The 25,272-nt window shown below is 51.0% G+C and overlaps 1 protein-coding gene across 1 annotated transcript in view; it reads left to right on the top strand.

The window, feature by feature from the left end:
* Positions 1 to 15,827: 15,827 nt before the first annotated feature.
* Positions 15,828 to 25,272, top strand: part of PDE8A (phosphodiesterase 8A) — a 154,706-nt gene continuing 145,261 nt past the window's right edge. The window contains exon 1 of the mRNA XM_028089437.2: positions 15,828 to 16,092. Within this exon, the coding sequence (XP_027945238.1) occupies positions 15,889 to 16,092 (204 nt within the window). The 5' untranslated portion in view covers positions 15,828 to 15,888. The remainder of the gene's footprint in view (positions 16,093 to 25,272) is intronic.

Here is a 25,272-nt window from a genome sequence, read left to right as displayed (position 1 = left end):
GCCTTTGAGAAGAGCAAGGAGGGAGAGGGAGAGGTTTTCACCGCAGAAGGGAAAGGGGAAGGGTGGGGATAGGTTCCACGCCGCATTCTAGGCAGGGTCCGGGAGGTGACGAGGCCTTGGAAGGCAGTGCCTGCCGGGTACACTCAGGGAGGGTGGACCTGAGACAGGGGGCTCACACCTCTCCCCGACAATTCCTACACCCCAAAGGCTGCTCCAAATCAGCCCGAGCCCTAGAGCCTGAGGGGCACGAGTCCGGGGAGGCTGGAGAGCCCTGCAGTCACTGGCGTGACCAGAGGGGCCACCCCCAGGCTCTGGTACTAAGACTCTGGGACCTTGACAAAACACTGAGGTTGCGGGGAGGGAAGCTCAGTGATATGCCTGAGATTGAATTTCTTGCTAGCTCAGTGGGATAGTGGCCTGGAGTCAGATTTCAATTGAATTAGAGAAAATAAAGAAATAGGCCAAACCACTATAGCTTTGCAAGCCCTCAGGCAGCCCCTAACCACACGGCTCCCTCCCATGCCTGCCAGCAAGCAAGCAGCTACCAGCACGGGATGCTCCGTGTGACCCAGAGGCTGGGGTTATATGTGCCCTCCATCCAGGAGTGGGTACCCACCAGTTGTGTTCCCCTGGCTGGCGCCACCCCAATCCTCCAGCCTGAGGTGCTGCTGGAATGGGCCAGCAGAGCATTTCCTGACCAGAGGGAGGTGGGGAAACAGGGACCTAGTTCGGGAAGCGGGGGAGAGGGTGTGTACCCAACGGTGGGCATGTGGCATGGGCTGGGACAGAGGGCCCGTCACCACACAACGTAGCAGTGAGCAGGCTAGCTCATCTTCAACTCGGGCGTGGCCAGGCCGGACACCTTCCCAGGCGCCCAGCTGTACCCTCATCTCTCTCAGCTGCTGAATGCCAGGCCAGTTGATGGTGGGACCCGCCCAACACCACCCTGGATACCAGCCAGGCTGGGTAAGGACAACGGGGTAGTTAAGAAGCAGATGACCCAGTTGGTGCTTTTAGGCAAAGGGCCAGCTCTTCATCCCAGCTCATGAGGGTGGTTGTGACCTGGCCCCTGAGGATACTCCTCGTTTCATCTCTAGCCACTTCCCGGCACCATCCCCTCCCCTGTCCCAGCTCCAACCCCACGGAGCTGCTCCCAGGCCCTTGAAGGAGTCACCTTCTCTCCTGCCTGTGGCTCTTCTGCAGTCGGCTCCATATACTCAACACTCCCTTCTCTCACCTGGCTCATTCTACTCATCCCTCAGGACCCAACTCCTACTCATCCCTCAGGACCCAACTCCTACTCATCCCTCAGGACACAGCTCTAGGAAGCCCTCCGAATCCCCGAGTCTGGACTGGGAATCTGTTCCAGGCCTCACATAGCACCCTGATTTCCTTTCCTGGTCCTTGCCATACCTGGTGTGCGGGATCGTTTAACTGTCTGGCCCCTAGGCTAGACTGTAAGCTCCTGGACACGGGAACTGTGTCCATTTTGTTTATCATGGTATCTTTGGTGCCTGGTGTCTGATGGGGGAGGAAGGAAAGGGAAGGGAAGGAGAGGGAAGGGGAGTGGTGGGGAGGATAGGGAAGGCTGTTGTCGCCCTCTTTGCATTGCCCACAAGCCTTGAGACTTCCTTGCCTTTGAATCTCCTCAGTGAGGAAGTCTGGCGTCCCGCGGGGATTGCAGTTTGGTTGGGTGGTTAAGGGAGCTGTTTGCATGGAAGCAATCCATGGAAGCCTCCCGTTCTGGACTTAGGACAGCCTGGGTGGAGATACCCAGGAGAGTTGGAAGTTGCATGGCTGGAGGGAAATTTCAACTTCAGCCAAGCAGAAAAATAAAGGTCACGGCTGAGCGAAAAGCCTGCGTGTGTGAGGTGCAGCAGAAGCAGGAAATGCTCCGGGGGCAGGAACGGGTTCGGATGAGAGAGGGCAACCAGCAGGGACTGCTTGTTCATCCCAATGACTGCTTCCTCCTCTTTTGTTATAATGAGCGATTAACTAAACATATGGCCTCCAGAATAAAAATCAACATTTCCTGGCCTCCCTTGCAGCTAGACGTGGCCATGTGACTAAGTTTTTGCCGATATGATGAAAGAGACGTGTTGCATGACTTCCAAAAAGTGTCCTTAAGGGAGGGTCCATGCCCTTCTTCTAGGGTGACCAACTTCTCCTGGTTTGCCTGAGACGCTCCTGATTTTAGCCCTGAAATTCCCACATCCCGGCAAGTCCCTCAGTCCTGGGTAAACCAGAAGAGTTCGTCACCCCACATTCCTCCTCCCTTCGTCCCTCCTCCTGGCTAGCACGTGAGTGTGAGGCCAGTCAGCTTGGCCCCGCGAGGTGCAGCTGCGGGCTGAGGGTCCCTCAGGACTGGCCTGGGGGGACGGCGCTGACCCCTTGACTCCGGCTGACTCAAATTGTCCTGAGTCGGAATCACCTGAGCCGGGGTCACTGATTATTCCCACTTAGCTTCGTTTACTGGAGAGAAAAACAAACGTCTGTGTCGTTAAAACTTCTGTTATGCAGGGCTTTCTGCCACTTAATCCAGATGGTATAGCAATAGGACGAGAGCCTTGATGGATGCCGGGCACGGGGCACGGGGCGGGGGGGGGGCTGGAAACCAGCTCTGGTGTGCTGCCCGTCATGCGGGTGGCCACGTGGGGTTCAGCCTGAAAATGTTCTACCCCTTCCACAGAGGTGCCTCTAGGACCGCCCGCCCCCCGACCCGGGAGTCTGGGGGAGTTTCCGCCTCCCACCTCACCGAAGGCTTCAGTGGTTCCTGCTCTTGTTTCCCTTGATAAAATGATTCCCTTCCTAGAAAGCAATTTGGAAGCCAAGTGTTCTTAAGGGAACGGTGGCCACCTGCCCCACTGCCCTGCTCTGCCCCTCCCCTTCCCAGGCGTTTAGCCGCTTCTTGCCCACTTACAGGTAAACCGCACAAAATCCATTCGGACGCAGACATAATAGTGAACATAGAGCCCACAAAGAGAAAGGACATTAAATCCTAGAAAAAGTTGCATAAGCCTAACCCCCCAGGAGAAACCCGGCCCCAGATGGTGTTGCTGGCAATAGCTGTGCATGGGACTTGCTGCTACAGGGACTTCTCCGGGGCTACCTTGGGAAGCTACCTACTCCCGGGGCTCTTGCGTCATGCCCCGGGTGACTTTGTTCCTAACAAAGCATCCCTGTTCCTGGAGATACGGCCTTTGGGTGCACCTGTGCAGCCCAGGAACCGTCTGGGTCTGTAGATGAGACTTGGGGGTGGGTTGCCAGGCCAGGGAGGAGGGCATGGGCGGGGTTATGTGCAGATGCAGGTTTAGGGAACCTGGGAGTCGGGATTCCCCTTCTGGCCCACTCTTGGGTGATTTGGAAGCTGCTAGCAGAACCCGGTACTGGGGGACTGACGGGGGCCCAGGCACCCAGGGCAGGTGGCATAGAACAGGGAGTCTCTGAGGCACATGCAGGTTAGTGGAGCTGGGCGGGCTTTCCCAGCCTAATTCTTAAAGGCAGGGCTTTGTTGTCTCTCATCGTGGCCGCGTCCTGTCTGTGCCTCAGTTTCCTCTTGTGCAGCTTGGGGAAATCGTGAAGTCTACTTCATGGATGTGGTGAGGTAGGGAGCAAACACTCAGTCCAACATCGACTTTGGGGTGGCTAAGCTGGTGCTCCGGCCAGGTTCTCTCTCGAGCTTGCAGTTAAGCTGTGGGTCATGGCTGTATCCCTTTGAAGGCCTGATGGGGGCTGGTGGATCCGTGTCCAGTATGGCTCATGCACAAGCCTTTGGCAAGAGGCCTCAGCGCCCTCTAGAAGGGGCCTCTCCCTAGAGCTCTTTGAATACTTTCTCCACATGGCAGTTGGCTTTGTCCCGAGTGGGTGATGGAGAGTGAGGACAAGGTGGAAGCCACAATGACTTGTATGGTCTAGCCTTGAAGTCCCCTGCTGTCATTTCGGCAGTATCGTAGTGGTTACCCAGGCCAACCCTACTTAATGTTGAGGGACTACCAAGGATGTGGCTTTCAGAAGGTGGGGATCACGGGGGCCATCTTGGAAGCTGGTACCACAAGGACCTCACTGGGCTGCTAAACCAATCCTCGAACCACCCGTAGCCTGACTTCTTGTTATGTGCGATAAGAAGTCCTATCATTAGTATACTACTTAGAGCCCAAAGCCTCCCGATATCCCTTCCCCAAAGTTCTTTTTTTGGCTTAGGGCAGCCAGAGTTGGACTCTGTGACTTGCAACCAAAGCCCTTGTCTGATATCAGAGAGGAAGCCTAGACCATCAGCCTGGTTTAGGGGAGAGGGAAAGGTGGGCTCCTGGGCTGGAGGCACCTCACAATTCTGACCTGGTCTTCCACGGTTCAAGAACAAGCACTGTGAGGGGTGAGAGAAAGCCTAGTTTTTATATGTCTAAATAGTCATGGCTGGTTGAAAACACAAAGAAAAATGCTTTGCTGTAATGGTACGACTCTGGTTCTGGTTGCTTCTCCAGCAAGCTTTGTGCCTTAGTCTCTGTGGAGGGACGGGATCCCTCTCCTTGCTCCTTTCCTGCGATGCCCTGCTGACCTCTGACATTGGGTTAACCCCAGCAGAGATCCCCAGGCTCTGGCCCTCGGATGGCCAGCCGCCAGAAGACTCTCTGAAGTTGCCCCCGTGGGCCAGGAGAACACTGAATTTGCAGAGGTCTGGTCTCCTACTGAAGGTCGGTCAGAAATCAGGATTCTCTGTGCTCTTTGTTGCCTTCATGTGGGCACCGGCAAGCTTTCACACTTCAGAAGGAAGAGGGGCCTGTTTGAACGGGGCCCACAGAAGCCAGCCAAGCATGCTGATTATGTGCTGGGGAAGACAGTCCTGCCCCCAGTCGGACTCTGTATTCTGCTGGGTCCCCAGGCACGCACGTAGATGTAGATCGGGGAGGCTACATGGACCATTATCTAGGCTCATCTTCATCCGATCCCCGACTCCCCTTCAACTCAGAGAAGCTGTAGGCAAGTGGGAAATGGAAACATTTCTTAGAAACAAGGACTGTTCGGCTCTGATCTCAATCTCTGTATGAAGGGCTTGGCAAATGGGTGGAGTGGCAGAGCCGGCAGCAGCCTGGGGGGTCCTGACTGCGCCACACCCACGGTGTGACCTTGGACAACTCCCCTGCTGCCCAGACGTGCTTTCCCTCTTTGAAAAGAGACGACACCGACCTTACGGCCTTATGTCCGAGGCGGGTAGGAGACGGAATTCTCGAGAGCTTAACCTGGGCCCTTGAAGTTTGTCGGCTGCCACCCTGGCGGAACCCTAAGGAGGCTCTGCTGTGGCGCCGTGGGGCAGACGGAAGCCAAGGTCAGATCCCCCACCGCTCCCTCTCTGCTCCTCATTGGCCCCAGCGGACCACCCTGGCAGGAGCCCGGGAACAATGGAGGCAGGTCCTAACAGCCCCTCCTGTCGGTGACTGTCAATCAGCGGCCAGCCTGGCACCGGGAAGCCGCTGGAGATTTTCAGGCAGAGCAGTTTTCAAGGAGGGAATTGGTTACAAAGGTGTTGGGAGGCCTGGAGGAGCAAAGACATGACACGGGTGTTCCCCGGGGGCGGGAAGCTGCCCCAGGAGCCCACCCGCCTCATTGCTGAGCTGCTGGAACTGCTGCCCCCTCACCCCTACCCCCACCCCCACCCCCACCACTGCTGCCTGAGCCAGAGCAGCTTTGCCCTTCCCCCTGCCTTCTGATGGCCTCAGCACCTCCACTGGCTGAACCCAGCTTGAAACCAGCTGCTCACGGTTGGGAGTGGGACAGAGGGAAAGGGCCAAGGTCGTTGTGGATCCATAGCATGGATTTCAGAGTCAGGGAGGCTTGGGTTTATGTCCTTTTTCTGTGACAGTAGGCAAGTCACCTTCCCTGTGTGGGCTTGAGTTTACTCATTTGTAAGATAGGAGTGATAAATAACACAACTATCCCAGAGCACTGGTGTGAAGGCTTAAAGGAAAATTATAAAAGAGCTTTAGGGGGCGCCTGGGTGGCTCAGTCGTTAAGCGTCTGCCTTTGGCTCAGGTCATGGTCCCAGGGTCCTGGGATCGAGCCCCGCATCGGGCTCCCTGCTCCGCGGGAAGCCTGCTTCTCCCTCTCCCACTCCCCCTGCTTGTGTTCATTTTCTTACTGTCTCTCTCTCTCTGTCAAAAAAAAAAAAGAAAAAAAATCTTTAAAAAGAAAGAGCTTTAGCATTAGCATAGTGGCCAGAAGCCTAGAAGGGACTCGGTTCCTGAATATACCCTGATTCTTCCTCTCATTTCAGAGCCTTTGTACTCTGTGCTTTCTCTTACTTCTGCCTGGAATGTTCCTTCCTATATTTTTTTATCTCATTACTTCTGACTCATCTTCCTAGTCCAGGTAAGACACTTGGTTGCAAGACACCAAAAACCGGACCCAAAGAGACTTAAATTAAGCAAAAAGCAGAAGTCATTGGCTATTAAAGCTGAAAAGTCCCAGCATAGTCCTGACTTCAGGTATGTCTTGATCAAGGGCTCAACCAATAACACCAATACTCATTAACTCTGGATTGGCCCATGTGCCTATCTCTAAATCAATGTCTGTGGTCAGGGAAGTGGCACCTGCTAAATGTTCTACCCAAATAATTTGAGCTGATACTAGGGGTGACCGGTTTCCCAGAGGAAAATTCGGTACGGTTCTAAGGAGGGCAAATGGGTGCCAGGCAAGAGAAGCAGCTCTCCACTCATGTTTCAGCTCAGGGAAAACTTCCTGGTGCTTACTCTCCTCTGTCCAAGGTTAAGTCATTTCCTACCGTGATATACACTCAGAGCTCCTTGTATGTCACAACACTCATGAGCTAGTAATTATACTCCTGTGGAGTTGAGTGATGCCTGCGTCCCGCCCCAGATTATGAGCTCTGTGGGGGCGGGGGCTCTTTTGTCATCACTGTATCCTCGGTATGCAACCCAGTGCCTACACGTGCCGGATGCTCTGTAGAGTCTGCACATGAAGGGATGAATCTGGAACCCTGGTTATGATGAGGCCCGGCCTGTTACCTTGACTTTTTCCAGCTGCACAGCTATTTAGGCCAGAATCTTCCCCCTCCAGAGTCTTCTTTCCCCTGCAAACAGGCTCAGGGACACATAGGACACAATTTTCCAGAGAAGAGAATGACAATTTTCCCTTTGGAACTGGGGGGATCGGGTGGGGGTGGTTAGACCCACAACTCCGGAGGGTGATTCAGGCCAGCAGAAGCAGCTTGGTGAATCAGGAGAGGAGGCAGGGGACAAGGAGAGTTACTTTGGATTAAAAGCTTTAAGAAGAGTGATTCATGATCATTGTGGCTGACATTTAAAAAGCCCCAAATACTTTTGGTAACCAGAGTGCCGCTTTGCATTTAGCCTCACATTTATCCTGGGAATGGAGCAGCCCCCAGTTACTCTGGGGAATATCATATTTCACTTTCTGCTTCTCAAGCATCAAGGATGTTTGGCTCCTCAGTTTCCCGTACGTAACCTGTTATTAGCAGGCTTTATTTTCGTGGAAGCTCTTGTACAGGAGGGACAAGTTGGCCTTTGGTGTCAGACAGGGCACGGTTTGAAACCTTGTTGTGCCATGTGCTATCTGTGTGACCTGGGACAAGTTACTTAACCTCTCTGAGCCTCCATTTCCTTTCCAAAGGTGTGAGGATGATAATGCCAACCTCACAGGGCTTCGGGGAGATTTAGATGGGGATGTTTCCGTGTAGTGTGAACTCAGGTTTAGCCTAAGCCGTGGCAGAATGGTGGAAGGAGAAGGAAGGAACACGTGTACTGTGTGAGGGAGAAGGGGGTAAGCCACAGGGCTCTGGGGTCTCTCCCTTCTGCCCAGGGTGGGCATGAGCTGAATACCCAAGAGAAACTCTGTGGACTGAGGTTGGAAGGGTTCTTTGCCCAGATATGAACTCTGGGAGATGCAGGGCACAGAGAGTGTGGCTTCAGGGCCTAGGAGACAATGTGACACATCGTGTGTGTGTGTGTGTGTGTGTGTGTGTGTGTGTGTGTGTGTGTGTGTGTGAAGGAAATTTAAGGTGACTGATCAGCCTGGTTTGCCTGGGACTGGGGGTTTCCCTGGATGCAGGACTTTCAGTGTTAAAACTGGGAGGGTCTTGGGGGAGCTGCGACATGGTTGGTCACCCTGGAAGTGTGCCTTTCCCCCACTCGCCTGGAGCCCAGAGCCCTTCGGCCCCTGAGGACTCCGGGGCCTCAGCTTCCCAGCACCAGGAGTCAGTGCCAGGGCCCCAGAGACAGGGATAATGATGGGGTGACCTCACTACCTCACCTCAGACCCACCTTCAGACACTCCCAGAGGTCACTGGATGAAGCTTCGTAGGAGGCCAAAGGCCTGCATTGGTAGAGTGAGTAAAGCCAGCAAAATGTGGGTTCTGACTACCATGGTGATTCGGGTGAGGCCTGGGGAAATTTGGTTCCATATAAGGGCCAACCCAGTACCTGTCACTTAGGGTGATTTTTGTCATTGTGTTGTCTAAGTGTAGAGTACCGCTGCTTTGCTTTGAATCTGGCCACTTTAGAGAAACCTTCTATCTTAGTATCTTTCGAGGTGACTTCTCAGTGTTTGGATATTCTGGATAGGAGCTGTATTGCCTGCTATTAATGATAAATGTCTCATTGCACTTCCCAGAACATCTAGACGGCGTCGGATAATAGCCACCATGCTTGCTGCCCTTTGTTTTCTGATCCCATTAGTTAAGCTCAAGGCAAGGACTTCTTGGTCTTAGAACACTAAGAAGCAGACCCACTAAGCCCTCTGAAGTGCTTTAGTGCTTCACTATTAAGTATCCTGAAAGCTCTTGGCTGGAAATAAATACACTTTATTATTTTAAAGAAGCATCTTTCCATTTGTAAAAAGAGTCTTTATAAAGGATAGGTCCTGGGTTTTATTAAAGACTTGCATCAGCCCTGGTTCTAAAAAACCTCGGTGTCTTTATCTTTAAAATGGGGGCAGGGGTGGAGGAGCAGGAGGGATAACAGTAACCACTTTACGGGGTTGTTATGAGGAACAAGTGAGCTCAGGAGGTGCTCATGTGGGATGTGTCACAGAGAGCCTAACACAGTCAGGCTGGCAGGTGTCACCGCTATCACAGGTCCCGTCTCGGGGATGTCTTGATACTGGGCCAGGAGAACCCGTGGCCCCGCTCCTCCCCTACCCCTCCCCTCAGGGAGGGGTGATCTCAGCCCCAGAAGCCAAATGCTTTTTTAGGTAGAATTTGGCTGAGGGCCCCAGGCTGGCAGTTGGGAGGCTGGATGGGTTGGGCTGAGCACTCCCCCTCGCCCGGGGAGAGGCCAGGAGCTGGAGGACCTTGGGGATCCTGGCTGTACACCATCCGGCTGAGTGACCTCAGCTGTCACCTGACCCTCTGCGTGTCCACTTCCTGAGGAGATGGTCTCTGAGGTCCGTCCTACCCACGGGGGTGGTAGAGAGAGGCGAGGCCTGAGCCAGGGGGCGACGGAGAGGGGGGTGTGCACTGGGTCCCGAGCAGTGGCAGGTGAGGACTATCACTCCGACATAACAACATGAGCTGCAGGAGCAGAGCCTGTGAATTCTTTCTGGGGCACCAGATTCTTCCACACACTCCCCCATGCTTCTCTCCCCTACACACACCTGAAAAGTGAACTTTTTTAAAAAAAGATTTATTTATTTGAGAGAGAGAGAGCATGCATGAGTGGGGGGAGGGGCAGAGGGAGAAGGAGAGAAGCAGACTCCCTGCTGAGCGGGGAGCCCGACATGGGGTACCATCTCAGGTCCCTGAAATCACGACCTGACTGAAATCAAGAGTTGGACGCTTAGCTGACTGAGCCACCCAGGCAGCCCAAAAGTGCACTTTTTAGAAGCGGTAGACAGGACCAGCAACAGAACTCATGGGGCCCAGTGCAAAATGAAAATGTGGGGCTCTTTGTTCAACAGTTATTAAGATGGTGACAGCTGAGCATTAAACCAAGAGTGGGGGTCTTTCTAAGCATGGGGCCCTGTGACTCACAGCCCTGGGAGTAGGGACGGACCCTGGGACACTCCACATTAGGAACTTGGGACAAGGAACTTTCATGGTGCAGTGGAAACCAACAGGGTAGTCATGGGGCCATGAAAATGGAAGCCAGGGCTCCTGAACCATGGCTTCAGCATCACAGCAAACCTTGTCTGGAAGTTCAAGGTGTCAGGATCGAGAGCCGGTCCTCGTGGCATCTAGGTCTGTGGTTTCTGTGTCTCTGATGCTGAGCTCTCCTTGCCCTTCCCGTCTTTTGAGGAAATTAACCAATAAGTACCTACTTTTGCTAAGCTAGGTGGAGTTGGGTTTCTGATATTTACAATCAAATTTGGCAGTGTTAGGAATTCTGGACTTTATCCAGTTGGTGGGAAAGGATCTGACCCCCTTGCCTAGTGGGAAAGGGTGGGCGGAGCCAAGGAATAGGGCATGAGGGGCATGTGGGTACTGGGGACAGAGACCTTTGTTGGAAACGAAGAAGCCCGAGATTCCAGGTCATTTTGAGGAAGGGAGTCGACATTGGGTTGTTAATCCCAGACTCTAGGTGAACCACAAGTACCAAGGTCTGGAGCCAAATAGAGAGGAGAGAAATGCAGGTGCACCCCTGAATTCTGGAGGTAGAGAACAGTGTCCTAGGGGCTTAGTCATCCACTATTCTGGCCTCTAGGGGGCACTCCTCCCTCCTTACAGTTCTGGCCCAGGAGTGGTCACTCAGTTTCTCCCTTATCTGAGAAAGGCTGGAACAATCAAATGCACTTTACTAAAGGTGTGGGAGTACCAAGAGAGAGAAAGATAAGGAGGCCTGTGAGTCTGGAGAAGCTGTCCAGGAGAGCCCTGGCATCTGGGGCTGGCTGGGTGCCGCCCTTATCCAGGGTCACAGGTGGTATCCAGGGAGTTCCTCTGTTCAATCTTTCATCCCTGGCTGGGCTATATGGTTTTTTTTTCTTTTCTTTTCCTTTCTTTTCTCTTTTTTCTTTTTAAAGATTTTATTTATTGGGGCGCCTGGGTGGCTCAGTCATTAAGTATCTGCCTTCGGCTCAGGTCATGATCTCAGGGTCCTGGGATGGAGCCCCACATCCGGCTCCCTGCTCGGTGGGGAGCCTGCTTCTCCCTCTCCCACTCTCCCCGCTGGCGTTCCCTCTCTCGCTGTGTCTGTCTCTGTCAAATAAATAAATAAAATCTTTTTTTAATGTTTTATTCATTTATTCACGAGAGTCAGAGAGAGAGAGAGAGAGAGAGAGAGAGAGAGAGAGAGGCAGAGGGAGAAGCAGGCTCCCCACTGAGCAGGGAGCCCGAGGTGGGGCTCGATTCCAGGACCTTGGGATCACGACCTGAGCCAAAGGCAGATGCTTAATCGTCTGAGCCACTCAGGCGCCCCAATAAAATCTTTTTTTAAAAGATTTTATTTATTTATTTGAGAGAGAGAGAGGGCAAGAGTGAGCATGAGCCGGGGAAGGGGTAGGGGAAGAGGGAGAAGCAGGCTGCCCGCTGAGCAGGGACCGCCCCCCTCCATGTGGAGCTGGATCCCAGGACTCTGGGATCATGACCTGAGCCGAAGGCAGAGGCTTAACCGACTGAGCCACCCAGACGCCCCTCTTTCTGTGTTTCATCCCTTCTGGAGCTGGCATAGGGTGGGACATACTTTTTGACCAAGCAATTCAATTTTTAGGAGTCCATCCTACAGAAAAAGATATATTCAAGGATATTTACTGCAGCTCTGTTTGTGACACTGTAACAGCTCTGCCTCGTGTGTGTGTGTGTGTGTGTGTGTGCGTGTGTGTGTGTAGATCTGGAAGCATATGGTCCACACTGTTAGCAATAGGGATGGAAGGAAGGAAGGAAGGGGGGTGGGGGAGAAAGAGAGACTTTCCTTTGCCTTTGCACACTTTATATACTCCTGCTTCATTTGATTTTTTAAAAACTATTTTCCCAGCATGTATTCATGTGTAAATTATAGAATGTGTAATTTTAAAATGACATTTTTTTAAAGTCACATGATACAAAGTTTTGAAAGAGAAATTAACGTGATGAAGTCTGATGCACAGATTTGTAGGGGTGTTGATCCTCATGGTGATTTCGTGTCTCCAAAGGTTTCCAGCAGGCTGGGGTAGGCCTGGAGGAAGGTGATGTTGAATGGGCCTGGGAGAAGGCGGTGAGCTAAGGAAGGCACCACGGCTTAGTAGCTGGGCATTTGACATTGGTTAGCGTCTTTAATCCCACTGAGGTAGGTATCACGAATCCTGGATTCACAATGGAGGAAAGCAGCTCTGAAAGACGACCTAGGGATGCTCTGGGATTCAGACCCCAGGGCACAGGTGTTCTCCCACTTGCACTGCTTCCAGCCCCTTTCAGTGGGGAAGGCGAGGGAGGGGAGGAGTAGGGAACTGGGTGGCCTGGGCACAGTCTGAATGGCTGACCCCTGGGTGCAAAAGGCAGCAAAACCAGGAAAGAGAACTGGCTTAGGAAGGATCAGCTTTAGTGGAAGAGGTGTGGAAACCGAGTAGATTCTGATGTTAAACAAAGCTGTGTAGGAACCACGCCCTCATGCCTCTAACGGACAGCCTGCCACAGAGGTGTGGGGGCGGGGAAGCACTATGGGGTCTCCCGGGACTGATTGTGGTAGTGGGAGAGGCTGGGCCGGGGCATCTACCGCTTGGTTTGTCTCCTTTCCAAGCCCCACTGACCTTATGCTGACCCTAGGAGTAAGAACCGAAGTAGACACTTACTCCTAGTAACGTTAAGCCTTGTGGGGGTCCAGCAGCTCTGCCTGGAGTGGGGTGGGGCACACTGGGTGGAATGGATTGGACGTGGTGGTGGAGTGTGTTCTACTGCAAGCAGAGCTTTGAGGTGTCTACATGCCTGGCATGGTGGGGAGCGTGTCTCCTCCAGCAGGATGGGGATTGCTCATGAGCTCCTTAGACACCTCCAAGCAGTGGGATTCTTTCTAGGGCCCTGGGAGGCCTGGGTGAACTAGTGGGTGACACATGCCAGTGAAGTTTGGGTTACTTCTGTTGACATGTCCCATTTCTGTCCACTGTCACCGAGGACTGGGGGGATGGGTTTCATAGGGTGAAGTGTTCAGGGACCTCAGAGTGGTTATGGCTGGGGAAAGTGGGGGCAGGGTGGAATTGATGTTAGGGGCTTGAAGCTGAGGGGGGCGGGTTGTGACTTCCTGGACATCCCAGGCTGAGTTCCTGGGTGTGGAAAAAAGTGAGTGGGGTTTGTTCTCTGTGACCCCAGAAGTAGGCAGATGACTCCTTTCCTGTCTGCTCCTGCATCCTTTTTTTTTTAGCTTTAGGGTCTCTAAGTCTAGGGCCTCCAAACTGCAGAGCTGGAAATCAGTGAACGCTGCTCCCCAACAGGTCTCTGGGAACAGAGAGGGTAAATGACCATCTTGCCAAGGCCACAGGCAGCTCAGGGAGCCCGCAGGGTGGGGGCAGGGAAAAGCAACCCCACCCCCCCTAATTAGCTCAGGGCTCAAGGATTTCCGAGGAAAGGCCAGGACACCGAGGTGCTGCCTGTGAAGGAAGGAACCAGTACGGGTTGGAACAGCCTGGAGCTGGAGAAGACAAGGTCAGTGCCCAGAGTCATCAAGGCCTGACTTCTTGGCCAGGCGGGGAGGACAGAGGACACGCGATAGACTTCCACGCACTCTGGTGGTTCAAAGCGTTTTCTTCACGAATAACTCTTTATTTAGAAGGGTCCAGATTCTGCTCTGAAAATTACCTTCTAAAATCTGCAGAACAAAGGCAGTAAACACTCTACAATTTAGGTGGAATAACGGGTGATAATAAGAATCTTTTCCTGTGTCTTTCAAGACATCTTCATTGAGCCGGTGGTACTTTTATAAGGTAGGGAGGCTTAAATATAATTACTGCTTAACGTGCTTAAACTTGATAGTAGAGTCACGTGCTAGTGGTTTGGGCCAGCTCGGCCAGTAAAGAGGGCCAATAGCTCCAAGCCGCTCTCGGGTTACCCTGCCTTTCTGCTCCGCCGCCGTCGGGAAACCGCCCGGTGGGCACCTCGGGCCCGGAAGATTGCGGCTGGAGGGGCGCCGGGGCTGCGGATTTTGAGTTCCCTGGCGTCCTGGCGCTCGGGCCGCGCAAGGGAACCAGCACCTGAGCGGGCGCCGCAGCCCCAGCGCCAGGGCAGGGACTCCAGTCCGGAGTACGCCTCCGGGGCTTCACAGTAACCGGCCCGAGGCGCAAGCGGCGGCATCTCAGGGTCGCTGCAGGGCCGCGTTAGGAAAGGTGTGGACCGCTGGAGAGGAAAGGAGGGGATCGGCCTTGCCGGGGTCTCCCCGGACCGGGAGTCGCAAGAAGGGCGGGAGTGGGAGCAGGCCGGAGGTGGGCCGCTCGCGGAGTATGCGATGGACACCCAGGGGCGTCGTCCTCCCTCTGACTGGGGCTGGAGCCTCAGGCACAGAGAGGTTACGTGACTCGTCCAAGGTCGCACAGCGAGCTGGTGTGTGGGGTGTGTGTGTGTGTGTGTGTGTGTGTGTGTCTGTTGCGGTTCTGACAGCGCGCCTGGCTCACAGGCCCCACTTTGCATGTCGGACGCCGCGTTGTGCCCGCAAGCAAGGTGCTTTTGGGTCCCGGGCGCCAGCGCCAGGTGAGAGGACAGCGCCCCCCGCCTGCCTCGAAACGGGGCTTTTCAGCGCCGCCGCCGCGGGGTCGCCTGGGCAGCCTGGCGTTGGCGTTCCAGGTCGTGGAGCGCACGGGGCACTGCGGCCCGGGCGATAACGCCCGGACCCCACCCGCCTGGGACCCGGAGGGCGGGCGCCTTCCTTGCCCTGCCCCCAAACGGAGGTCCGTCGGCCTTATTAATGAATGAGAGGTCTAAGGCTCAGCGATAGTGACCTGACCCAAGTCACGCAGCTGCTAAATTACGGAGCCGGGATTCGAACCCAGCGGTCCGGATTTTTGTGGCCTCAGGCCCGCGGTGGCTGTGTGTCCCTGGGCGAGTCCATTCCCTCCTGCCGGCAGCGGGGCCGCGCGCCCCCTCCCGTCGTGGCCGCGCATGCCCAGTCTTCGGCGGCGCCGGGAGGTGGCGGCGGGCGCCCCAGCTGCTTTGCATTGACGCCAGCACCCGCTGGAGGTCACCGCTGGGGGCTGGGCGCGGCGTGCTGCCGGCAAGACCCGGCCCGGAGCCCGGAGCCGGAGCCGCGCCGCCGGCAGCTCCCCGGTGAGCGCAGCCGCTTCTGCGTTTCTCGACGGCGCGGCCCCAGACCCAGCCTGAGCCGACGGCTCCTGCCCCACCCCGCGGGCCGCGTCCTCGCCGCCCTGACGGGCGTCCTTCGACCCCTAGCCCTCAGCAGCAGGAGCGTCTAGGCCAATCTTCCCCGCCGCCGGCGCTTGAGCCAGGGGCGTTTCTTCGCGGGGCGGCGGCCCAGCAGGCGGAGCGGCGCGGGCTGCGGGCCCGGGGAGGCGGCGGCGGGCGCGGCGGGGAGCGCACCTCCCCCGGGGGTCGCGCCGCCCCGCGGCCAGGGCGGTGTCGCTCGCGCGGCGCGGACTTGCCCGCTCCCGGGTTGGGAGAGCGCAAATCTCCTCCCCCGAAATTCCCCGGAAGCGCGGCGCGGCCAGGCGAGCGCGGCGATGTGAGGGAGGCGGCCGGCGGCTCCCGCCTCAGGAAGGGCATGTTCGGAGGGGCGGCCGCGGCGCGCCGCCCGCCCCAGCGCCCCCTCCCCAGCGCCGCCGCCGCCGCCGCCGCGCCCGCACCGCGATAAAAGGGGCGGCCGCACTTCCTGACGCGAGACCCGCGCTCGCCACCGCCGCCCGCCCAGGCGGCGATGACACGGCGCCCGCGGCGGCCCCGAGGCGCCGGGCGGGCCGTTTGCTGACCGGATCGCGGCTGCCCGCCAGCGTGTCCGCCGCGCCGCCGCCAGCATGGGCTGCGCCCCGAGCATCCACATTTCCGAGGGCCGGGCGGTGTACCACGGCGGCAAGGAGGCCGAGGACGCGCCGGGCGCCGCCGCGCCGCCGCCGCCCGCCGGGCCGCGCCTCCCACCCGGCCAGAAGACCACCGCCTCGCCCGGGGCCCGCGGCGCCGGCCTCGCGGAGTCCGAGCCTCGCGACGGCAGCGGCAGGAAGGTAAGGGGCGCCGGGGCTTGCGGTTCGCGGTCCGCGGCGAAACTCGGGCCGGGCGGCAACTTTCCCGCAGGGGTCGGGCGGGGCTCCCTCCCGGGCGGCGGTCCCCTCTCGTCCGGCTTTGGGCGACTTTGGGCGCCAGCGCCCGCTTGCCTGGGCAGCGGCCCGAAGGAAGCCCGAGCCGCGCGTCCTCGGACCCTCCCCGGTGGGGTTGCGAGCAGGACGCCCTCCGAGCCGCGGCGTCGGTTCCCGGGACCCATCCGACGTCTCGGATGGTGGGGCCCGCTGTGGACTTGCCCCGGGCGCTCGAGTCCTTTCCCTGCACAAGAGCGGGGAACCCCCAGGATATTGTGGCGCGCCCCTGAGACGTTAAATCAGCGTGAACTTTGTTCTTTGGGCTCTCGTGATGGAGAGGGATGGGCGGCTAGCCCCGGGAAGCCGCGGCGGCGCTGGATCTTACCACCCTGTTTTGTTTTCCCTCTGTCAGCTTTGCACATGCATGCAGTTGCAATTTCCCGGTGTCTCCGGGACTATTCAAACGTAATCTGAAGCACCATCAGCTCTGCTTCATTGCACGTGTATTTGACGTCCACGGTTATTACCATACGTGTTGTATTTAAAGCATGTGTAATGAGAAAATACTATCAGAAACGCGATTTTTGAAGCATTCAGCAGAACAAAGTTAATTTTTTATTAAGGAGTCCCACTGGGACATTTTGTGACTGCTTTTCACAATTATGTGTCTTCTCCAGCGCGCATCGCCTTGGCTTATGTTTTGTCAAAGTTTCTGCGCTTAGTCTTCGTTAAGATTTCCTAAAGGAAAGATAATGGAAAAAAAAAAGGGGGGCGGGGGGGGAATGTTCATTAAGGCACACAGCAACAGCTTTCCAGTTCTCTGATTTGAAATTGTAGAGCTGATCTCATGCGTTTATGTTTTATTAAACTAGGAAAAAATTTCTGGTGTGCATGGCCTCAGATCGTTGATCATCCCTCTCATTGCTGCTGCTTTTTAAAAAGTCATTTGACAGGTTGTTTGGATTTTCTGGCTTACTGGGGCTTGCTAGACCTCCCAAGTCTGATACCATTTGTTCACTTTCTGTGTTAAATTTCTAGCAGTCGTCCATGACGCTTTTTTCTATACGAAAGTGAAAAGTCCTTTTCAGTGTTGCATAACCTAGATGAAGTGACTTCCCCACCCCTCCAATACCCTAGGTGAAAAATCTAACTTTGTTTTGATTATCAGAAGTTGGATTCCCTCTATAGATTCTTGAAGAAACCTGTGATGGAAGTTTTAGACTGTGAACGCAAGCTGCTCCTAATGTCAGTGTAGTGCTTAGACATTAAGCCTGCCTAATTGGCTTAAGAAAAGCATTACACCTGTGAAGTTAAATATGGAATTATTAACAGCTTTCAAGTTTTTGACCCACATCTAATATTGGTTTTCTTGCATTAACTAATAATGAACTTTTAGGTCACCAGATTAGGTGTTTTAGAAAGAGGCCCTGTGTTTTGCCTTTTTGTGGTGGTACAGGTGTCCTGAAATTCACCTGTGTCTTGTAAGTATCTCCAGTGCAGCAGCTTGTTCTTCTGCTATCCACAGTGTCTGTAGGACCCCTGAGTTTTTAAGAGTCTTACATATTCTGTCCCATTGTCAGACCGTTGTTTTGAGTTGGGGCCCAGAAAAAGACATTCATCATTTACAGTGCCTAATCCTTCGGCATGCATACAGTAGCTCCTAAATAAATGTTTGCTGAATTTAGCTCTTTATTGTTAACTGAATGATGGAACTTTTCACTCACTGGAATTTTATTCCATAAAACCTCCAATATAGGCTTTAAGGTAATATTAGTATTTCTAGAGGAGAAGTCAAATTATAAATAACAACACCACAACCACAGAAATGCTTGTTAGTCACAAACTGTACATGTTGATACCACATCTCAGTTACAGATATTTGTATGTAGGCATTTCAGCTAATAAGGCAGAGGTAAATATCAAGCATGTTTTTTAGTTTTTCTTTAAGGGAAGGAATCTTTTATTTTCATTTTTATTTTTTTTTAAGATTTTATTTATTTGAGAGAGAGAGAATGAGAGAGGGGTGAGCGATAGAGGGAGAAACAGGGAGCCCAATGTGGGACTAGATCCCTGGACCCCAGGATCATGACCTGAGCTGAAGGCAGACGCTCAACCGACTTGAGCCACCCCGGCGCCCTTTCCTTTCTTCTTTGTTTCTTTTTTTTAATAAAGATTTTATTTTATTTAATTTATTTTTTTAAAGATTTTATTTATTTATTTGACAGAGAGAGAGACAGGGAGAGAGGGAACACAAGCAGGGGGAAGTGGGAGAGGGAGAAGCAGGCCTCCTGCCAAGCAGAGAGCCCGATGGGACGCAGAGAGCCCGATGGGATGCGGGGCTGATCCCAGGAGCCTGGGATCATGACCTGAGCCGAAGGCAGACGCTTAATGACTGAGCCACCCAGGCGCGCTTTAAAGATTTTATTTTTAAGTAATCTGTACGCCCAGTGTGGGGCTCCAACTCACAACCTCAAGATCAAGAGCTGCATGCCCCACCAACTGAGCCAGCCAGGCGCTCCAAGGGAATGCATCTTTTAAAATTATCAAATACATTCTAGAAATCTAAAAATACATGTTTAGAGAAGATAAACTTCCAAGGATTTAGCAAAATCAAATTACACAATTAATTTGAATTCCTTTATGTTAACATACCAAGATCCAATTTTAGTTTATTAAAAATTATTTCTTCTTGGGGCACCTGCGTGGCTCAGTCAGTTAAGCATCTGCCTTGGGATTAGGTCATGATCCCAGGGTCCTCAGATTTAGCCCCACAGAGAGCTCCCTGCTCAGGGGGGAGTCTGCTGCTCCCTCTGCCCCTGCCCGTTTGTGCTCTCTCTCTCAAATAAATAAAATGTTAAAAAAAATTTCTTCTTAAAAATACAGTAAATCAGCATATCACTGAGTGGATTTCAAAAAGAAATTCATTGGGGAAATTTTTGTATTTTAATAGTACGTATAGAAAACACTAGTTCATCAAAATGCTTGGGAGATTGATAATTGCATTTTCAGATTAATTAAGTTGTGTGTCCCCCTACATCGTAGTATATCCCGCGTGTGTTCCCTGAAGCATCTTGTTGACTGTGAATAAGTATTAAATGAAAAAGGGGACCATGTCAAAATAAGTTTGGAAAATACTGGCTCAGACTAAGTTCCGCAGATTTCTTCTTTGCAGGATTTGTCAGAAAACTTCATTTCCTAAAATACACTGTGAATCTCTGAATGGTGTTTAGAGTGTGCAGCATTTCCCAAACTTGTTCGATTATAGAGGCATTTTATAGAGTTGTATCGTAGGCCACATGTTAGGACATGATTCCTAACATGAGATACCAATATTCAAAGTACAAGAAACATGCTTAACAGTAGAACACAATAAACGCTTCTTGTTTAGCGTTTAGCGTAAGAAGCAAACGCTTCTTGTTTAGCGTAAGAAGCAAAACACAATGATTTGCTTCTTAATGATTCCAACGGTACTTCAGGATCTTGTAGTACAATAGGCTGGGTCATCTTATATGAACTCATTTAAATGTTACTAAAAATGTTCTGTTTATTCATTTCAGAAGTTATAGTCTGTATGGTTACAGATAATGAATGCTGTGTTCAGTTTGAACACTTAGAGTTTTGTTTTGTTTTTAATCAGCTTGAGTTTTAACTGTAACATTTCAATATTTTCTTGTCAGTCTGGATTTACTTGGTCTTCCCTTTCCTTAGCTAGGACTTGAGCTGCCCTTGAAAGATTTGAGTGTGGAGGCAGGAGTGTCAGAGGAGAGCCTGTGCACCCCCCTCCCCCTTTTGCAAACACCCAGTGCACTGCTGTGATCCTTCCCCCCCATTTGTCATTAAACAGCTCTGTGAGGGTGGCACTCACGTCTGTTTTGTTCACTGCTGTACCCCCCCACATCGTGGGCCTTCTACAGACATCTGTCGAATTGGAGAATGGTGTGAACCAGGCTGGAGAAGGGGAAAATCCACCCAGCCCATAGAAAGGAAATAGAAACCAGTTTTAACTAGAGTGGAGGCTGGGGGATTTAGATCTGGTTTTGTGGAGATCTCTGGTTCTTGCCCTTTCAGAGCGTTTATACCAGGGAATAATAGAGTTCTACCCTGGCGAGCGGAGTAGATTTCCCTCCGAAGGCTGAAGGGTTAGTGCAGCTGGGCCGGCAGCACACAGCAGGTGACAGGTAATAGGGGGCCACAGACTGACCCCTCCCAGAGGGTTCCTGGCCTGAGCGCTCAGAGTCCACTCACGCCCACTCTCCATCCTGTCGCTAGTCTTCACTTCTGTCCTTCTCTTTTTCTTCCCCCAGTTTTCTTGTATTTTTTTTTTTTTACCACCTTCCTCCTCAAAACTGACCAAACTTACCAGCTTTAACGTCCACCAAAGTTTAGTGGTTTCTTGGTGTTTCTTAGCTACGGAATAAAATTTGTTGCTTGCTCTTAATGTACAGAGTGGGTTAATCAAATTTTTCTATTTCCCTTAACTAAAGCAAATTTCTGTTTGAGTGACCTGCCTGATTTTTTACGCCCACTAGGGGACATTGACTCTGGGTAGATTATGGAATTATTGAAAGTTTCCTTCAGAAAGTGTAGTTGACAAAATGAGATCTAACTTTCTGTTCCTGAAATATGTGACTATAATTTATCGCTGTAGATATTGTTTTTTCATTTTCTTGAATTTTTATTATATATATAAAATACTTTGCATTTATAGTCTATATTGTTTTGGTGCTTAGTATCATTACCACCTTAACATGAAGTGTGGTGGTTCTTAAGATAGATGTTTTGAATGTCACAACTCTATCAGCACAGACCTGTGCTGGGCTAGCCCAGACCCTCCTTGCTGAAGTGAGGGTTGGGATGAGGCCTGTGGTCCCCTTCTGACACAGATGTTCCCTGTGAAATGGCTTATGACACTGTTTTGTTTTGTTTTTTTCCTTCGTACAGCTTGCCCATTTGGGATGGGCTCTTTAATAGGGGAAGTTTCATGATGTGAGTCTACAGGGTGAGGCAGATGTCTCAGAATAACGTAAAATGCCTTAAAGGACAAAACTTTTTAAAAATCAACATCAAAACTCAAAGAAGAGAGGGCAAAGTTTATGAGTAATCCCTTGGTCTCGTCCAAGGTCAGTGGCTTCAGCCTGCTTTCTCAATACAGTAAGGTGGTAGGAGGCGCTGGACTCAGAAGTTCCTGGAGGGCAGACTATTCATATTCATAATATCCACCATTTCTTGGACGCTTTTGATGTTGCAGGCACTGTGCTGAATGTCTTACAGATGTTATCTCATGAAATCCTTACAACCCTGTGAGGTGATTGGTGTCATTTCCATTTTGCAGATAAAGTACTGTAGGTTAGAAACTCACCCACGCTCATACAGGTGAGCGGTATTCAAACCTATTGCTCCTGGGCTGCTCTCTGTTAACTCCCTGTCTCCATTACATTTCCCATTCTCTGGCTTTCTGCTAGGTTGCAGATGTTGCAGGTCCACCTGGGTTTTGAGCAGGTATCCTGAATCCACATTATCAGGATTTTGTTAAGTCATGACTTGCTGGGGAAATTTGTTCCAGGCCTGCCTTAGGTTCCCGTGTTTGTGAGAGTCGAAGCCATATTTGGCCCTGCCCCAGTGAACTGAAGTCAGGCATCTGTGAGGCCCTCTCATTTGTTCTCTTTGCTCTCCGACATGAGTTGGCAGGCCTCCCTCGAGAGGCCTTTTCACTCTCCCCACCTCCTGCCCAGGCTTCAGGTAGCCTTCCTTAGCCAGGAGCCCCCTTGGAGCTCGTTCTTCCCATCAGCCTTTGTCCAGAGCACAGCACTCCCTACCTCCAGCTCTGCATGTGTGCATCTTTAAGGCCCTACCGATGAAATCTTTCTTGAGCCCCTGGTTGTACTTGCACTCACTTTTCTCTGCTCTTAGGATCTTCCCCTGTAGCCCTTGGAGATCTGACTTGAGCCTGCGGTGGGATTATAGGCCTCTTGAGGACAAGGACTGTGTCCTAGATTCCTTACATTTCCCAAAGCGGTTAGTACACTCCGTGAATGTTTGGATAAATACACCGGTCTCTAAGGCTGAGAGGGCTTTTATTCCTGTTCCACGGGGCTCTCTCACCTTATTTAAATTTAACAAAAATTGTTGGGGTGTGTTGTATGTGCTTTCACAAAAAGCCAGAATACCCTGAAGCCAATGATTAATGTGTGGGGTGATTGCTAAAGCTTTTGCCTTCAATTCTGGCTGCGCTAGGGTTGAGCAATGTTCCTGGGTCCCCTCCTTCTGTTCTACTTTTGTTCTGCTCTGGTTAGAGTGGTGGAATATCTTGTCAGAGAAGTGTTTTGACAAGTTTTGTACTGCAGTTTCTTAGCTACAGGCGTCGTGTGCAGTCTGTCCATCCACACAGACCGGAAGGATGTCACAGATCTCCCTAAACTTTGAAGATGGCCTCAAAGAACCGGGGAAGTGGGGCTTGCCAGTGCTTTTGTGCTGAATGGGTTTGAAGTAGACCTTGGGTCGTTGAAATCGTGCTTTTTCACTGTCTGCTTGTGTTTGTCTCTGCTGTGCTGCTGGGGACAAGAGCCACTTCGCTCCTCGCACTCTGCTGGTGGGACAGCCCAAAGGGCTGGTTATGCACGTTGCCTTCAGCTGTTCGGGGAGGATGGTAGCTCCCCAGTGAGGTGTGTCTGAAAGACCACAGAAGAGCCAGAGACCTTTGTGTTGGGTCCAGCCCCGTCAGGCACTGGCTATGTGATTATTTGCCAAATTCCGACCCCGGGTTTTCTCAAGCATAAAATGAGACTAGAATACCCAGGTTTAGGTGAGGATCACTTAAAGTAATCTGTGTAGAAGCATTTTGCAAACTCCAAGGCACCAGCATGTGTAAGGATTGGCCTTTTTCTTTGAGTCGCCTCTCTCAAAGGCAAGCTTTGCTCAAATATATCCGCTTTTTTTTTTTTTAAAGATTTTATTTATTCATGAGAGAGAGAGAGAGAGAAGCAGAGGGAGAAGCAGGCTCCCAAGGAGCAGGGAGCCCGATGTGGGACTCGATCCCAGGACCCTGGGATCATGACCTGAGCCGAAGGCAGACGCTTAACCATCTGAGCCACCCAGGTGCCCTCCGCTTATTTTTTAAAAGCCAATCTCTTCCCTTTGAAAATATGTTTTTGTCTTTTCTCTAATACTGTGAAAAATTTCAAGCATACAGTAAAGTTGAAAGAATGTGTACCCATCTACCTCCCACCTAGATTCTGCAATTAACATTTTCCTCTATGTGCTTTATCACCTCTTTCTATCCCATTATCCATCACAATGTTTTGTTTTTGCATGAATTTCAAAGTTTCAGATGGTCACTGTACTTAACTCCCGAACACTTCAGTGTGCCTGTCACTAGAGTTCAAAATTTGTTTCCTTTTTGTTTGACAAATGGATGTACTGTCTAAATGCAAATCTCTGCCAAGATACAGAATATTACCATCCCCCAGTGGAAAGTTCTCTGAGCTCCTTCCCCATTCCTAACCCCACCTGCCAGCAACCACTGTTGTGATTTTTTATCCATTATAAATTATTTTTGCCTATACTAGGCTTCATAGCAATAGAATCTTAAAATATGTATTCTTTTGTATAAGGCTCCTTGTACTCAGCACAGTATTTTTGTGATTCATCTATGTTGCACACGCTAGTCACGTGTTTTTTCTTGCTAAGTAGTAATTCTGTTGTTATGACTAGATCCCAGTCCACTTCTTCATTCTCTTGTTGATGGAGAACAACAGGGCTCTTTCTAATTTTTGGCTATTAAGAATAAAGCTGCTATGAATATTCTAGTATAAATTATTTTGTGGGCATATGCTTTCATTTCTTTTAGGGAAACACCAAGCAGAGTTGCTAGATCGTAGGATCGCTGTATGTTTAGCTTTTTAAGAAGCTGCCTGACCTTTTCTGACATGGTTCTACAATTTCACACTCCTGCCAACAATGTATAATAAAAGTTCAGTGGCTCCACATTCTTGCCACTGTTTGGTGTTATCAGTTTCCTAATTTTATCCATCCTAGTGGATGTGTAGTGGTTTCTCATTGTGGTTTTGACTTGCATTTCCTCAGTGGCTAATAATTTTGAGTACTTTTTATGTGCTTATTGATCGCTTATGTAACTTCCCTTTTGAAGTTTATAACACTTTTTTCTTAAAAGGAAATATAAATCCTTTCATGACCCCTGGGTACGGAAGGGCTTATTAAACAAGTTACACAAACCATTTGCCATAAAGGAAAAGGTTGATAAATTCTACTACCTTAAAATAAAGTACTTTTCATCAAAAGAGTGAAAAGGAAGGAAAGCCATAGTTGGGAAGAAGAAATTTGTAACACATGATACCAATAAAGGATTCGTATCCAGAATATATATAGAACTCCTGCACATCAGTTAAGAAAAAGACAGCCCAGTTGAAAAACAGTTAAAGACACAGACTGGCCTGTTATTTAAGAGGAAACCAAATGGCTGATAAACACATGAAAAGATGTTTGAGCTCATTGGGGAAATGCAGCTTAAAGCCTCAATGAAATAACATTTTACACCCATGAATTGGCAAACATTTAAAAGCTTGACAGTGTTTTGAGGCAGTCTTTAACACTGTAGGTAGAACTGTTCATCCAAGTGGGAAAACCATTGTCATTACCAGGTACAGATGAACACGTGACCCTATGACCTAGCAGTTTCACTCTTAGAAACACACATGTGAACTAGAAACATGTATAAGAATGCTCATAACAGCATTGCTTCTAATAGCAACCTTTTTATTAAACTCAAATATCTATCAGCAATATAGTGGATAAATACGTTGTGATATATTCAAATACATTGAAAAGGGATACTTCCCAACTTTGAAAATGAATAGGTTATAGCTTCAGGTGTCAACAGATCAATTTCAAAAATGATGTTGAGAAAAAGAAGTTACAGAAGAATTTATAAAGTATAACTTTTTAAAGCATGATAGCTGAACAGTATCTTATATGGGAGTATATAGGACATAGACATAGATATTAAAGCTACACAGAAAACCAAAGAAGTAATTAATTACTATGAAATTCAGTTAGGCAAAGAAAGTTTAAGTACTAAAATGATTAACAGAT

This window comes from Eumetopias jubatus, unplaced genomic scaffold (genome assembly GCF_037043125.1).
Source record: "Eumetopias jubatus isolate StellerSeaLion01/CBP00866 unplaced genomic scaffold, mEumJub1_p1.0 scaffold_7, whole genome shotgun sequence".
Classification (NCBI taxonomy): Eukaryota; Metazoa; Chordata; class Mammalia; order Carnivora; family Otariidae; genus Eumetopias; species Eumetopias jubatus.
The sequence above is the reverse complement of the archived record's forward strand: the minus strand, read 5'-3'. Positions and strand labels throughout refer to the sequence as shown.